The sequence below is a fragment of the Pipistrellus hanaki genome (assembly GCF_964339955.1).
Source record: "Pipistrellus hanaki genome assembly, chromosome: 2".
Taxonomy (NCBI): domain Eukaryota; kingdom Metazoa; phylum Chordata; class Mammalia; order Chiroptera; family Vespertilionidae; genus Pipistrellus; species Pipistrellus hanaki.
This window is the reverse complement of record NC_140504.1, coordinates 4,083,479-4,098,962: the sequence shown is the minus strand read 5'-3', so window position 1 is coordinate 4,098,962 and position 15,484 is coordinate 4,083,479. Positions and strand designations below refer to the sequence as shown.

The 15,484-nt window shown below is 37.6% G+C and overlaps 1 protein-coding gene across 4 annotated transcripts in view; it reads left to right on the top strand.

Moving 5' to 3' along the window:
• Positions 1–15,484, top strand: part of BRWD1 (bromodomain and WD repeat domain containing 1) — an 88,652-nt gene that overhangs the window by 34,872 nt on the left and 38,296 nt on the right. For 2 of the 4 annotated variants that reach the window (XR_014794089.1, XM_084873572.1), the window contains exons 20-26: positions 2,350–2,443; positions 7,552–7,683; positions 8,162–8,265; positions 11,025–11,214; positions 12,729–12,860; positions 12,961–13,068; positions 15,037–15,161. Coding sequence is in view for 3 of the 4 variants with exons in the window: in XM_084873572.1 (XP_084729698.1) it covers positions 2,350–2,443; positions 7,552–7,683; positions 8,162–8,265; positions 11,025–11,214; positions 12,729–12,860; positions 12,961–13,068; positions 15,037–15,161 (885 nt within the window). In the remaining variant the exon portion in view is untranslated. The remainder of the gene's footprint in view (positions 1–2,349; positions 2,444–7,551; positions 7,684–8,161; positions 8,266–11,024; positions 11,215–12,728; positions 12,861–12,960; positions 13,069–15,036; positions 15,162–15,484) is intronic. The other 2 variants (XM_084873573.1, XM_084873571.1) reach the window with 1 other exon arrangement.

The window sequence follows — 15,484 nt, the reverse complement described above, 5'->3', positions numbered from 1 at the left end:
TGTGGTAAAAAAATGTCAGACTTGTTCTCTAACTCTTTACTATGGTAAATTTTTTTTATAGCCAATCTTATTTCATCTACACAAATACCCACTTTCTTCATTATTTTGAAATCTCAAACATCATTTTGTTGAAAGCATGTCAGTATGTATTTCTAAACAATAAGAAGTTGTCTTAAATATAAGTGTATGCCATCATTATCTTAAAAACAAAAAACAGTTCTTCAGTAGAACTAAATAGTATTTAAATTTCCAATTGTCTCAGCTCAGATGTCATAAATGTTTTTGGTTCTTTTGTAAGACTTATTTTTTGAAACGGAGGCAGCAAATACTGTTCTCATTAGTATCTAAAATCTTTCAGTATTTTGTCATAGTTGTGCCTCCAAGACACAAATATCTTGAAGATAATTTTGTATAAGTGTTTCCTTCATGTGTTTAGCAAGAAGTGTTTCAAGGTATGGGGGCGGGGGGGGAATGGTATATGTACAAAGACAATAATTTAATTCAAAAAAAAGTGTTTCAGTGATTGGTAGAATAATATTGGATACTACTTATAAATTGTACAGTGACTTTGAGAATATTTAAAATATACAATAAAGTAGTGAAAAACAAAATCTGGAAGTAGGATGAGAAATACAGAAAATCACCATTGTGTATGTAGAATGCTATAATTAAGCCTTAAAGTGTCTGAGTTGTATGATCATCAGACCTGAAAGTGTGTTTTTGGGATATTTTTCGTTGTCAAAACCAAGGGAAACAAGGATATCAGGAGTGAAAGACCTGCAGAACATTAAACAAGCATTTGTTCTCTTAACATAAAGGAAGACTGGAACTAGCTGAATGCTGGAATACATGGTTCTAATTAATCAGGATCTCAGGTTCCTCTGTTTCTGATCTCCATCTCAGAGTATGGATTTTAATCTTAAGGTCAACTCAAAAGTTCAAGAGAGCTGGTCTTTATATTCTGGCCACCCTATATCTGCCTCTGTGAGGAGGCTGAGATTTAGGCAAGAAGAAGGAAGAGAGGCAGAAGGTAAAATGGACATCCTTTATGTCAGCAAGCAGCCTTAATGACTCCATATGACATGTCTGCTAATAGTGCATTGACCAGAATGTCATCATATGGCCATACTAAGCTACAGAAGAGACTAGGTAATATCACTGAGAGCAACAAAGCGTCTAGGTAAAAGTTGAGATTCTCTTTCTAAGGAAGAAAGGGGAATGGGTTTGAGAGTCAGCTGTCTGACACAAAACAATTTTTTCAAAGAAGAGTGTTGCTCTTTCTAGGACTGTATTCTAGCATACACATGAGAGTTTATGAAAAAGATACTGAGTGATACAATAGTGGTCAGTGCCCTTGACAACAATCCTTATAGTGGAAAGCAGGGCAAAGTTTTACATAATATTGGAGTGTCATTTAGTAAGGATCAAGAGAAATTAAAAATCTGATTTTTGCCTATAAAAGTAGTATATATCTACTGTGAAAAATTTATTTATTTATTTATTTATTTATTTATTAAAAATATATTTTATTGATTTTGTACACAGAGGAAGGGAGAGAGATAGAGAGTTAGAAACATCGATAAGAGAGAGTCATTGATCAGCTGCCTCTTGCACACCCCCTACTGGGGATATGCCCGCAACCAAGGTACATGCCCTTGACCGGAATCAACCCGGGACCTTTCAGTCCCCAAGCCGATGCTCTATCCATTGAGCCAAACCGGTTTTGGATACTGTGAAAAATTTAGATCAGTGGTTCCCAATGTGGGACACATGCCCCACAGGGGGGCAATTCGAGAATGAATTATTAACAGCAAATTTTTTGCATTTCTTATGGTCCTAGGGGCCGCATATACAGTATATAACTATATATTGTGACATATTTATGCATTTCAGCTCTCTATTATATGTATTAAAACTTTATTTGCTATTTTTTTATATCACTTCATATTTTTGTGTTTTTCTAACAATATCTTAGTGACTTCTTCCTCAGTACTTCAACTGTCTTTTCGTTCTCTTATTTTTCTCTCTTGTGGCTGCCATGTTCTTTGCAAGCTTGTTTAGACCAAGTTAATGGCCTTTTTGGCTTTCTCCACATGAATAGGAATTCACTTTTTGGATAATAAGAATGATATGTCACAGGGAGGGCATCAGGGTTTCAGAGATGCTTAGGGTGGGGCATGGCCAAACAAAGGTTGGGAACCACTGATTTAGATAATAGGTAGTATAGCTTGACTGAAGTTTTGCTATAACCTTAGATGATTTCTAGAATCACCATGATTATTTTTTTTCTGTTAATATCCTCTACTTATTCATCAGTTCACTAATATAACTGGATAATTATATTTGCAGGAAGTTGGAAGACTTCAGAATAGAGAAAGGTGAAGAGGAAAGAAATCTTTATGTAATTGGAAGAAAAAAGAAGACTCTTCAGTTCTCACAAAAGGTAACTTAAATTCTATTTTTCTTAGGAAACGCAAATTAGAAATTGAACTGAAATTTGTGTCTTTTGATCACTGAGAATATTAGTAATTTTCACCTGAAATAGAACAATATATTTTGCTTAAAGCCTTCTATTTGGGATTTAAAATAGTAGACATAAGGTTATACAGCTATTAGGAAAGAGAAATAGTGTGAAAACTTGAGGAAAGTAGTCTAATGCCTAATACTATTAATAGATTCTAGAAAATTACTGTCTAGTGACCACTCAGGCCAAGAACTAGGACATTACTAGCCCATCAAAAACATTTGTGTCCATCCCCAATCACTGCACTCTCTTTTCTTCCACGGGGAACCAACCGTCTTACTTCTAAAACTATTGGTTAGTTTTGGCTATTTCTGAAGTTTATCCAAATCATGCATTTATAAAAATTTTAGATGTTATAATGGTTTGTGACCCTCCAAACTCAAGAAAATTTTATTCCTTAGTATTTAATTTCTTTATATGGAGTTTCTTGAACATTATATGGATAGCATTAACATGGAGTTCATGGAAGATACACACAAAATGTATGTAAGATTAGTGCTACAAAACTGGTGAAAATGATTGTGTGTTTGCAGGATTTTCCCAGAATTGGTCATCAGGTTGGGTTTTAGTTCCTTGGGATTACTGTCCGTAATTCTTCATAGCCTTGTTAGATATATAATGCCCTTCAAATGATTTTAAAAAATGATTTTATTAAATTTCTTAAGAGAGAGGAAAGGAGAGGGAGAGAGACATCTATGTGAGAGCAGAACATTAATTGCCTACCTCATTGAGCCTGCAACCCGGGCATGTGCCCTGACCAGGAATTGAACCAGTAGCCATTTGGTACACCAGATCATCCCTAACCAATTGAACCACACCAGCCAGAGCTCAAACTGATTAAAAAGAATTTTTTTTTTTTTTTTTTCTTACAGATTACTTGTTTTTCTGAGTGATAGATTTGATCCAACCGCGTTTGTACATTATTAGCTATAAAACTCAATACTAGTTTTGTTTTGTTTTTTGTCACCTCCTAGGCATGTTTCTTTTTTTTAAAATAAATCTTTATTGTTCAGATTATTACAGATGTGTTCCTCCCCCTCCCCCTCAATTGCTCTCCTCCACCAGGTTCCCACCCCATCCTCTGTCCTTTTCCCATCCCTCATTGTCCTCATCCATAGGTGCACAGTTTTTGTTCAGTCTCTTCCCGCACCCCCACTACCCTTTTCCCTGAGAATCGTCAGTCCACTCCCCTTCCATACCTCTGATTCTATTATATTCACCAGTTAATATTGTTCATCAGGTTTTTTAATTCCCTTGGTTTTTAGATTCACTTGTTGATAGTTACATATTTGTTGTTTATAATTTTTATCTTTTATTTTCTTCCTCTTCCTAGAGAACCCCCTTCAGCAATTCATATAATTCTGGTTTGGCGGTGATGAACTCCTTTAGCTTTTTTTGATTTGTGAAGCTCTTTATCTGGCCTTCGATTCTGAGTGATAGCTTTGCTGGGTAGAGTATTTTTGGCTGTAGGTTCTTACTATTCATCACCTTGAATATTTCTTGCCATTCCCATCTGGCCTGCATGGTTTCTGTTGAGAAATCTGCTGACAATCGTATGGGTGCTCCTTTATAGGTAACTACCTGCTTTTCTCTTGCTGCTTTTAATATTCTCTGTCTTTTGCTCTTGGAATTTTTTTATTTATTTATTTTTTTAATTATTTTTAATATATTTTATTGATTTTTTACAGAGAGGAAGGGAGAGAGATAGAGAGTTAGAAACATTGATGAGAGAGAGTCATCGATCAGCTGCCTCTTGCACACCCCCTACTGGGGATATGCCCGCAACCAGGGTACATGCCCTGGACCGGAATCGAACCCGGGACCTTTCAGTCCCCAAGCCGACGCTCTATCCATTGAGCCAAACCAGTTTCGGCTGCTCTTGGAATTTTAATTATGATGTGTCTTGGTGTGGTCCTCCTTGGATTCCTTTTGTTTGAGGTTCTTTGGGCTTCCTTGATTTGTAAGTCTATTTCTTTCCCAGGTGGGGGAAGTTTTCTGTCACTATTTCTTCTAGTATTCTTTGGGTGTCTTGCTCTCTGTCATCTTCTGGGATCCCCATAATTCTGATGTTGGTTCACTTGAAATTGTCCCAGAGGTTTCTTACACTATCTTCAACTTACTGGATTCTCTTATCTTCTTGCTTCTGTGGAGGAGTGTCCTCTGACTCTTTCTGTTCTAAATCTTTGTCTTGATTCTTGCGATCTCCAGTCTATTTTTAGGACTCTGTGTAATATTTTTTATTTCAGACAATGTTTTCTTCATTTCTAGTTGATCTAGTTGATCCCTTTTCATATCCTCATAGGTCTCATTTATTTTATCGGCCTTTTTTAGGATATTCTTGAATAACCTTATAACTGTAGTTTTGAACTCAATGTCCAATCTTTTCTTTTCCTCCATCTCCTTCCTTTGTGTCCTGCTTCTTGTCTGCATTTTAGTTGTTTCCCTGATTTGATGGAATAGTTTTGTGTGCTAGGTGTTCTGGTAGAGCCCAGTAGCACAGCCTTCCCAGTTACCCTTGGTGGACAGTCTTGATGCAGCTCTTTGTGTGCTGTGTGTGCAGTCTTGTTGTTAAGCTTTGTTTATTGTTAGTATCACTGGGGAGCGTAGATCTCCAAGCCAATTGGCTGTGAGGATCAGCAGTGTCTCATCTAGGAGGGCTTCTGTACTCCGCTTGGATGGGGCGGGGTCTCGGGGTGGCGCAGGCAATCTTTGGTTACCTGTCAGTCTCCCCTTAGAAAAGTCCTGTTCGCGGTGAGTTTCGGAAGATTGGTTGCAGGCGTGCGCACCTCTTTGGTAAAGGCTCAGACAAGATTTGGATTCCGGCCAGTCCCTCCTTAGAGAAAGCCAGCCTCTGGGAGAGCTTCTGTGCTCAGCTTGGATGGGGCGGAGTCTCGGGTTGATGCAGACAAGCTTTGTTTTCCCTTCGGCTCCTCCCCAAGTCCCGCAGTAATGGCCTCTGGCTTCACACACCTCCGAGAGATCTCTGCCTGCTGCCTGACAGTCTGGCTTCTCCCTGACTAGGGCCGTCTATCAGAGCAATAGGGTGATTCTGTTTTCCTCTCGAACAAGAAAGCCAGCCGCGAGTTAGCTGTCCGCCCTCTCCGCGCGCCGGGAGTAAGCCAGTAGCGAACTCAGCAGGGCCCGCCCTCTCCCAGCACAGGTATTAAGCCAGCGCCTTTTCTTGGGCACAGTTTTCTGTACCTTCACAGTTCCTGAGGTTCAGCGTGCCTTCTCTCTCCTTCCCAGATGGCAGAGCCTCCTCTCAGCTAGCCGTCCGGCACTTCAGGGCAATGCCTCCCCTGTTTTCCAGTTCTAAATTAAAATTTGTTGTGGTAGGCTGCATTCGGGTGTCTACCCTATGCCGCCATCTTGGTTTCTCCTCAATACTAGTTTTTGCTTTAACAAAAAGTAGTACTGACAAATTAAGGAAAATTTAATTCATTTTTAATTTTTTAAATGTTTTTATTTTTTAGATAGAACAATTATTTTATTCGAGGGGGAAATGTAGTTAGTCAAATGGCTGTAGTTTTTTTTTTTTTTTAATATATTTTATTGATTTTTTACGGAGAGGAAAGGAGAGGGATAGAGAGCTAGAAACATCAATGAGAGAGAAACATCAGCTGCCTCTTGCACACCCCCTACCAGGGATGTGCCCGCAACCAAGGTACATGCCCTTGACCAGAATCAAACCTGGGACCCTTTAGTCCACAGACTATGACGCTCTATCCATTGAGCCAAACCGGTTTTGGCTGGCTGTAGTTTTTTAACTGAATCGACCAGTTAACTCAGAAAACACAGAGGCAGTCAAAAACTACTTGAAGGAGTAGCTCAAACAATCCTCAAACAGATTTGTTTATTATAACCATAATCAGTATTAGATGTAATTCATTTTAAATCAGCCATTGATATATTGAAGTGATAATACACACTATTGATTATCAAATTGGAGGCACTATGTGCAAATTTATTTGTATATTCAAGGAATATATGCTTTTATTATGTGATTTCAAATATGACTTTGGTGTTTGAGGAATATAGCTTGCCCCTTCCCCTTGCCCACCAGCATCACCTTCGCTTCCCCACCCTCTCCCCGACCCTCACCCCAACCCCTTAAAATATAATCTAGCCCTGATTAACCTGGTCCTGTGTATCAAAAGGTGGTCAATTCGATTCCAGTCAGGGCACATACCTGGGTTGTGGGTTTCTTCCACTCCTGGTTGAACATGTACCCGAAGGCAACTGATTCATGTTTCTTTCTCATATTGATGTCTTTCTCCCTCCTGCCCTTCCTCCTTCTAAGCATGCCCTTAGGTGAGGTTTAAAAAAGATTAAAAAATACAATCTATTTTATTTGGCCTATGTAATTAAAAAAAAATTATTGGTGAGAGAGACATTACTTGTTCTACTTACTTATGCCTTCATTGGTTGCCTCTTGTACGTGCCCTGACTGGGGATCGGACCTTGGCCTATATGGACCACACTCTTACCAACTGAGCAAACTGGCCAGGGCTATTATTTGGCTGATTTTTAAAGATTTTTTTGTTTTGATAAAAATATATTTTAAAATTTCAAGCAGAATTGAAAAGTGCTCACAACAAATCATCCACAATTTAAACTATGGACATAACTAGAGTTAATATTTTGAGGTTTATTTCAGACATAGTGACATATTTCTTAAGGTTGGTTACTACTTCGTAATATATTCACTTCTAAGATACATATTTTTAAAGTGATAAACTTTTTGGGTTATTATTTCATTCATGGTCAATAGACTTAAAGTTTTATTTGGAAAATGATGATCTACTGTGCCCAATTTAGCTATGCCTTCCAAGTATCTTAAAAGTAAAGATGCCAAGGTTGATTTTAATAGCAGATAGTCAAAATAAAAATAAAGAATATTTTCTTTTATATTTCAACTATTATTATTTGCCTGAAATATTTTTGGGAATTTGATAGAATGCCTATTTTGTTGAAATTGTATTTATTCAGATAATGATTTTCATTTGCATGTTTCTTTTATGTTACAGTCAGATTCAGCGATTTTGATGTCATCGTTTAGGCAGAGGACATGTAGGCGTAAATATCCAAATTACAGCAGAAGAAATGTTGGACGAATTGAGTTGTCTTCTGGAAATGAGTCTTCAAGCTCTGTGAGACATGTGAGTTTGTAACATTAACGTATATAAAATAATCTTAAATAAATGTCAAATGTCTTACTTTGACTCTACCCTGAAATGTGTGAAAATACAATATTCTGTAGAGGTTATAATGGAAATTTCACATTTTGAGTTTTAACAAAAATGATGCACAGAGAATGAAAAGACAAACTACGAAATTGGAGAAAATGTCTGTAAAACTCATATCTGATAAAGGATTCAAAATATGCCATGAATTACAACTCAACAGTAAGAAAACCCAGTTTAAAAATTGGTATAAGATCTAATAGAAAGCCCATCAAAAAAAGTAGATGGCAAATAAGCATCATATGGCATTAAGGAATTGGAAGTGAAACTGGTGAGATACCAGTTCATACCTATTACAGTGGTTTAAGTTCAAAACGCTGAGAACATTTACAAGACTTTTCATTAACTTCACTCAGAGATCAAGGTTTTTATTTTATTCCCCCTCATGAATCAGACTTCCTGTGATCAAAGTGAAGGTTCTTGTTCATCCGAAGAAGAAGAGTGGAAAAGTGATAGAAGAAGTGAAAGTGAAAGCGAAAGCGAAAGCGAAAGTTCTAGGTATCTGGTTTTGTTTTTGATCTTTTACCCATGTTAGTGATAGAATTGTATTTGAATGGCATTCAAGATGCAAGAGCTTGCAACTATAGAACATTGAGTTAATATTGAGTTTTTAATACATGTAAAAGGAGAAGAAAACTGGCTAACAGCTGTTTCTATGGAAAATACTTTAGGCACTTTTATTTGACTATAAATATTTGAGCTAGGAGTGTAAAACACATTACTGAAAACATCTAGTCAGTCTTGGGCTGCATTAGCACAGCCCTGGCTGGGTGGTTCAGTTGGTTGGATCATTGTCCCATACACCAAAAAAGGTGCAGTTTGATTTCCGGTCTGAGCACATACCTAGCTTGCAGGTTCAATCCCTTGTTGGGGTGTGTGGGAGGCAACAAATCGATGTTTCTTTTTCTCATTGATGTTTTTACCACCCTCTGCCCTCAGTTGCTCTCTCTAAAACCTATAGAAACGTGTCCTCAGGGGAGGAGTAAATAACAAAAACCACCCCATTATTAAATTCATTATGTATTATGTTTTGTTGAGTTTTGCTATCCATTTCCGATGTTCACATTTGTTCCTCGTCTTGGTAAATGTCACCTTTGTCTTGACAGATGCTTTAAGCCATAATCTGGACATAATTCTCTCTTCTAAATGTATCACAAGTCCAGAAAATTTTCTTCTAAATATGATTCAAATAATCTTATTTTTATTTCCACTTATAGTATGTGGATCCACAACACCATACTGCAGTGTCTTATTTTATTTCATTACTAGAGGCCCAATGCACGAAATTTGTGCAAGGGGCTCGGCCTAGCAGTGCCACCTTTGTCCAGAAGGTTGTCTAGAAGGTCATCTGGACAGTAGTTCGCTGTTCGGCCTTCTGGTCTAGTTAGCATATTATGCTTTTATTATTATAGATGATTAAGAAAAGCTGGAGTGATTTTTAGAACACTTGTCTACTCCTAAAAACAATGTTTTTAAAATTGTGGCAAAATGTACTTAAGAAAATGTACCATTTCTAACTGTACAATTCAATAGTGTTAATACAGTACATTCACAGTGTGTGCAACCGATCTCCAGAACTCTTTCCTCCTGTAACAGGTATACCTGTTAACAATTCTCTGTTTTACCTCCATTTTCCTTTCTATTTCTATATTTAGTGTCTTTTTACTTCAGCTTTTCTTGAGTTTTATCATGCAATGATTTAAAAATTTTTTGAATAGCTCTTTTTATAATAAAAAGCTTTTGGAATACGTGTGTTTGTGTGAGTGTGCATTATTGAGCCTGAGAGCTAAGTGGCTGGCCAATGATGGCTCCAGTAGAGGCCTTACTTGTTTTGCTTAAGCTGGTGATAGGCTGGTGGCTAATATTCTGTCTAGTTTCCTGTTTGACTTTTTAAAAAAAAATATATTTTATTGATTTTTTACAGAGAGGAAGGGAGAGAGATAGAGAGCTAGAAACGTCGATGAGAGAGAAACATCCGACGCTCTACCACTGAGCCAAACCGGTTTCGGCTGACTCTTTCTTTAAATCTTTAACCCAAGAGCCGAAACCTGTTTGGCTCAGTGGATAGAACGTCAGTCTGCGGACTAAAAGGTCCCAGGTTCAATTCCAGTCAAGGGCATGTACATTGGTTGCGAGCACATCCCCAGTTGGGGGTGTGCAGGAGGCAGCTGGTCGATGATTCTCTCTCATCGATGTTTCTATCTATCCCTTTCCCTTTCTCTCTGTGAAAAATCAATAAAATATATTTTTAAAAAAGTAAATCTTTAACCCAAGGATATTTTTCCATTGCTTTTATAGTAGATAACAGTGGAAAGGGAGGCAGAAGTGAGTGAGTGGGAGAGAGAGAGAGAGAGACACAGACATCAACATCAATTGGTTGCCTTTTGCATGTGCCTTAACCCCAGGGCTCGGGAAAGAATCTGCAATTCAGATATATGACCTTGACTGGGAATTGTACCCGAGACCCTTGGGTGCTCAGGCTGACACTCTAACCACTGAGCATACCGGCAAGGGCCCATTTGACTCTGCTTTTTAATTAAATATATCTGTTGATTTCAGAGAGAGAGAAGCATCAGTGATGAGAGAGAATCATTGATCGGCTGCCTCCTGCATACCCCCTATGAGGGATTGAGCGTACAACCCAGACATGTTCCCTTGACCAGAATCAAACCCATGACTCTTCAGTCCACAGGCTGACACTATCCACTGAGCCAAACAGTCTAGGGCTTGACTCTGCTTTTGCTTTGGATGGGCTAGGACTGCTATCTCTCTTGGGTCTTCTGTCATATCTAAGAAAGTCCCTCTCTTGGCAAGAAGCTTGGCTATGCTTTCCTTAGGCTTCTCAGTGTATTCACTTAATGGTTAGTCAATCTAGTGGAAATTTCTAGTCTATTATAGAGTCGGCTCCAACTTGGGCAGGGTTTTACCTATGGTTCTGTGTGACCTCTACTGTTTTCATAACTAATTTTTAGAAGTGGAATTAGTTGTCTTCCATGAGGTCTCATCTGTATTATACTTAAAAAATTTTCTCAGGCTTACGTTCTTTCCTAATTCCCCGAGTTGGTGAAGATATGAAGGTTTCTCTTTCTTATGATGTTTGGTCATTTCAGTATTCATTGATGGAGAGGGTAGGTTGTTCAAGTTGAAGCTTTCTGGGGTCTGTCCTTTCCTCCTCCTCTTCTCTAGGTTATAGTAATAATTTGCTATGAGGGCCTAGATTCTGGTTCCAAAGAACTTAAAATGTGTTCCTTTTCTAGTGACTCTTCATCTCGATATTCTGATTGGACAGCTGATGCAGGCATCAATTTGCAGCCTCCTTTACGAACTTCATCTCGTCGGCGTATTACTCGGTTTTGTAGTAGTTCAGAGGATGAAGTGTCTGCTGAGAATTTATCTCCTCCAAAAAGGAGACGAAAGAGAAGGAAAGAAAATAAGCCTAAAAGAGAGGTAAGAAAAATATAACTTTAGAAATAACATCTTATGCACAGTTTAAAGAGGCGTTTCTGTCCACATTTAAAATTAGAAATCTTTTTAAAATTAAAGTCTTTATTGACAATGTTATATCATCTGGAAGTAAATGTAAAATGCAAACTTATTTTTGGAAAAGCTATTTTATTATTAAATCTTCTCTTTCTAACCTGCTTTGGGTTAGACTTGGAACTTAAGCCTTTTTGAATCTGAAACTTACAGGGAAAGTTCTATTTTTCTCAGGATCCAACCCTAACACTTTTTATTTTATTTTATTAATTCAATACTGGAAATACACTTCAAGGCATTTTTCTCTTGTTTTGCCTGTTATTGCTTTGTTTTCTGTTTTTATTTGCTATGCTCTATCTTCATAGTTTTTTCCTAGCTATAATATAACTTGTCTTTACATGTACAGTGCATGTGCTCTTATTGTGCAGGTAGCTCTTAATATTTAAAGATGCCATGTCTTTGTACTGGTTGCCTGTTGCCATATAACGTGTCATCCTGAAACTTAGCTGCATAAAATAGGAAACGTTATTATATCATGTTTTGATGGGTTAGTAATTTGGGAGCTGATTAGGGTATTTGGACTCATGAGGTTGCCTAATCATGGTTGGATTGCTTTGTCTGAGGCTTGATGGGGTCTAGATGATCATCTTTGAAGCTCATTCATGGGGTCGTTGGCTGGAAACTTCAGTTCCCATTGCATGAGCTTCCATAGGGCTGGCTGCTTGAGTGTCTTTTGTGATGCAAAAGCATAAGCAAAGGTTAAGCCCTGATACCTTTTATTTCCTAGTCTTAAAGTCCAACATTCTCACTTTGGCTTTATTTTGTTTGTTAGAAGCAAGGTGAGCTCATATTCAAACGGAGGATACTTTGGAGAGTACAAGTATATAAGAATTGTGGTCATATTTTACAGTCGCCAGTCTTAAAACCACAGGCGATTGCCTGTGGTGATTAGTCTGTGGTGAAATTCATACTGGTGGTGTCTCAGGCAGAGCAGGCTTTCTAGTGAAGAGGATTTAGGTTGGAAATTAGCTCCTTGCATAGGATATAAAACGTTATGAAGAATGTTAAAATCAAGAGATTCTAGGAAAGTGCTAGGTAGATCTAGAATGCAAACTAGTGATATGATCCTGTGTGTGTACAGGAACCAAATATGTATGACATTTCAGAACTAGTCATTAGGTGACATGTAGTAAGTAGTCATTCTGAATGGTGACATTTCTTTTAAAAAAAATATTTTATTGATTTTGTACAGAGAGGAAGGGAGAGAGATAGAGAGTTAGAAACATCGATGAGAGAGTCATCGATCAGCTGCCTCTTGCACACCCCCTACTGGTGATATGCCCGCAACCAAGGTACATGCCCTTGACCAGAATCGAACCCGGGACTATCCATTGAGCCAAACAGGTCTCGGCTCTTTTATTTTTCAATCAAAGAGTGCATGCTGCTCTTTTCTCTTCTACCAAACTCTGTTTTCTTCCCCTTAGCAGAATTTGCAGAGAGCGACTCTGGCAGAGCTCACAGATAATATGGAAGATTTATATGAATGTCATCCTCCAGTTTGGATAACTGACACCACACTTCGAAAATCTCCATTTGTTCCACAAATGGGCGATGAGGTAAGAGTAATAAAATTTAAAAATATGAATATGGAACATAAGATATTAATGTTGCTCTTAAATTTTTATTTTTATTTTTTTTAATGTATCCTTTTTGTAGGTTATATATTTTCGACAGGGTCATGAAGCTTATATTGAGGCTGTCAGAAGAAATAACATTTATGAACTGAACCCGAACAAGGAGCCATGGAGAAAAATGGATCTTAGGGTAAGATGATAGTATTAACATTTAGCACATGTACAATTAAATTACTTGAGCCCATTAAGGAACCTGGGAGCATATTTCATTATTATTATTATTAAAGTATCTTTCTTTATTGATTTTTAGAGAGGGAGAGGGAGAGAGAGATAGAAACATCAATGATGAGAATCATCGATCAGCTGCCTCCTGCACACCCCCTTCTGGGGATCAAGCCCACAACCTGGGCATGTGCCCTTGGCTGGAATCGAACCTGGGACCTTTCAATCCGCAGGCTGATGCTCTATCTCCTGACCCAAACCGTGTAGGCCCTAGGACCATATTTCATTATTGTCTCCATTTATTTCCTATTTAAAAATATTTTTTTATTTTTAAATATATTTTTATTGATTTTTTCTACAGAGATGAAGAGAGAGGGATAGAGAGTTAGAAACATCGATGAGAGAGAATCATCGATTAGCTGCCTCTTGTACACCCCCTACTGGGGATGTGCCCGCAACCAGGGTACATGCCCTTGATCGGAATCAAACCTGGTACCTTTCAGTCCGCAGACCAACGCTCTATCAACTGAGCCAAACCAGTTTCGGCAAGATACATGCTCTTGATCTGAATTGTACCTGGGACTCTTGAGTCCACAGGCCGATGCTTTATCCACTGAACCAATCATTTAGGGCCTACTTAAAAAAAATGTCTGCTGTTACCTCTAAGCCTTAAGATCTACCATGTTTCCCCGAAAATAAGACATCTCCGAAAATAAGACCTACTTACAGGTTTCCTTCTGAGTGAAATATAAGGCATCCCCCTGAAAATAAGGCCCCCCTAGGCTAAACATGAGAGATTTGGTCCACTGACTCTGAACGAAATGGAGTCACAAGGAATTCACCAGGAAATTCAGGAATTGGATTGTTATGATGATGTTCCAGAAGATGATGACATGATTGTCATTGAATAAATGAGTAAATTCTTGATACTGTAGGATTCACAGTTTGTCTGGTTTGTGTTGACAACTACTGTACTACCGTACTGTATACAAGTAATAAATTTCCTTTATTTTCATTTAACAATAAATGTGTACCGTATTCTTCATGGAAAAATAAGACATCCCCTGAAAATGAGACCTAGCGCATCTTTGGGAGCACAAATTAATATAAGACACTGTCTTATTTTCGGGGAAACAGGATAGTAGGAAGACTTATGTTTATCATTGGGTAGTCTTCATATATTATTGATTGACATGTAAAATTATAAGGAAGGCAGTTTTGTATCAGTAATCTTAAAATGTGCATACCCAGGACAGATTTTAAAAAGCAGTGCAAGTTTCTTTTTTCATATTTCTTTATTAATTTCAGAGAGGAAGGGATAGGAAGAGAGAGAAAGAAACATCAATGATGAGAGGGAATCATTGATTGGCTGCCTTCAAGCAGTTCAAGTTTCAAAAGAAGAAACACAAATGAGAAAAAAGGCTTAACTTTGTGCATAATTTAGAGAACTTCAGCTTCCCTGTACCGAAACAGTTGTCATTGTGATAGTTGAGATGTCCTCTAAGTGACTAACAAATGGGTAGTTTATATAGTGTGGATACGCTAGACAAAGGGATGACTCTCGTCCCCTGTGGGGCAGCACAAAATTTCATCGTGTTACTCAGAATGGCTCACAATGTAAAGCTTATGAACTGTTTATTTCTGGAATTTTCCATTTGTACCATGGCTGAACACAGGTAACCGAAACAGCAGAAAGGAAACCAAAAATTGTATTTTCTAATGTGAATATACTCCTTACATTAGTAACCGTATTAAATGTCTATCTTGAAAAAGATGTGAAGATTAACTTAGCAAAAATAATTGTAATTAATAGTCACTTAAACTGGTCTGCTAAATTGTGAGTTGGAAGCCTAAATTGTGAGTTGGTTAAATTTTGCAGTATGTGGAGAATTAGAGTCTTGAAGAATTTATTTATTTTTTAAAAAATCTGTTGAAGGATCAAGAATTGGTCAAAATAGTTGGAATACGATATGAGGTTGGACCCCCTACACTCTGTTGCCTCAAACTAGCATTTATAGATCCTGCAAATGGAAAACTTATGGACAAATCTTTCTCTATTAGGTATGTGTTCTTTTTTATGAAATTAATTAAATTTAGATTTTTCTCTAAGATAAAAAAATAAAATAAGAGATAAAAAACCATTTAGATTTTCTCTCTTTCTGGTTAGCATACTCTTTCCATTAGCTGCAGGGTAAACAGTAGAGCACTGTGGACAGCCTAACATGTGGGTGTAAGTTCTGATAGATGGGAACCCTCTAGAAGTAAAAGGAATTTTATGAACTTGTGAATGGTAGCCATTAGCTACATGTGGCCATTCAGCACTGGGAACGTGGTTTCTTTTTATTTTTTAATAAGGCTAGTTGAAGTTTAAAAATTACATATGC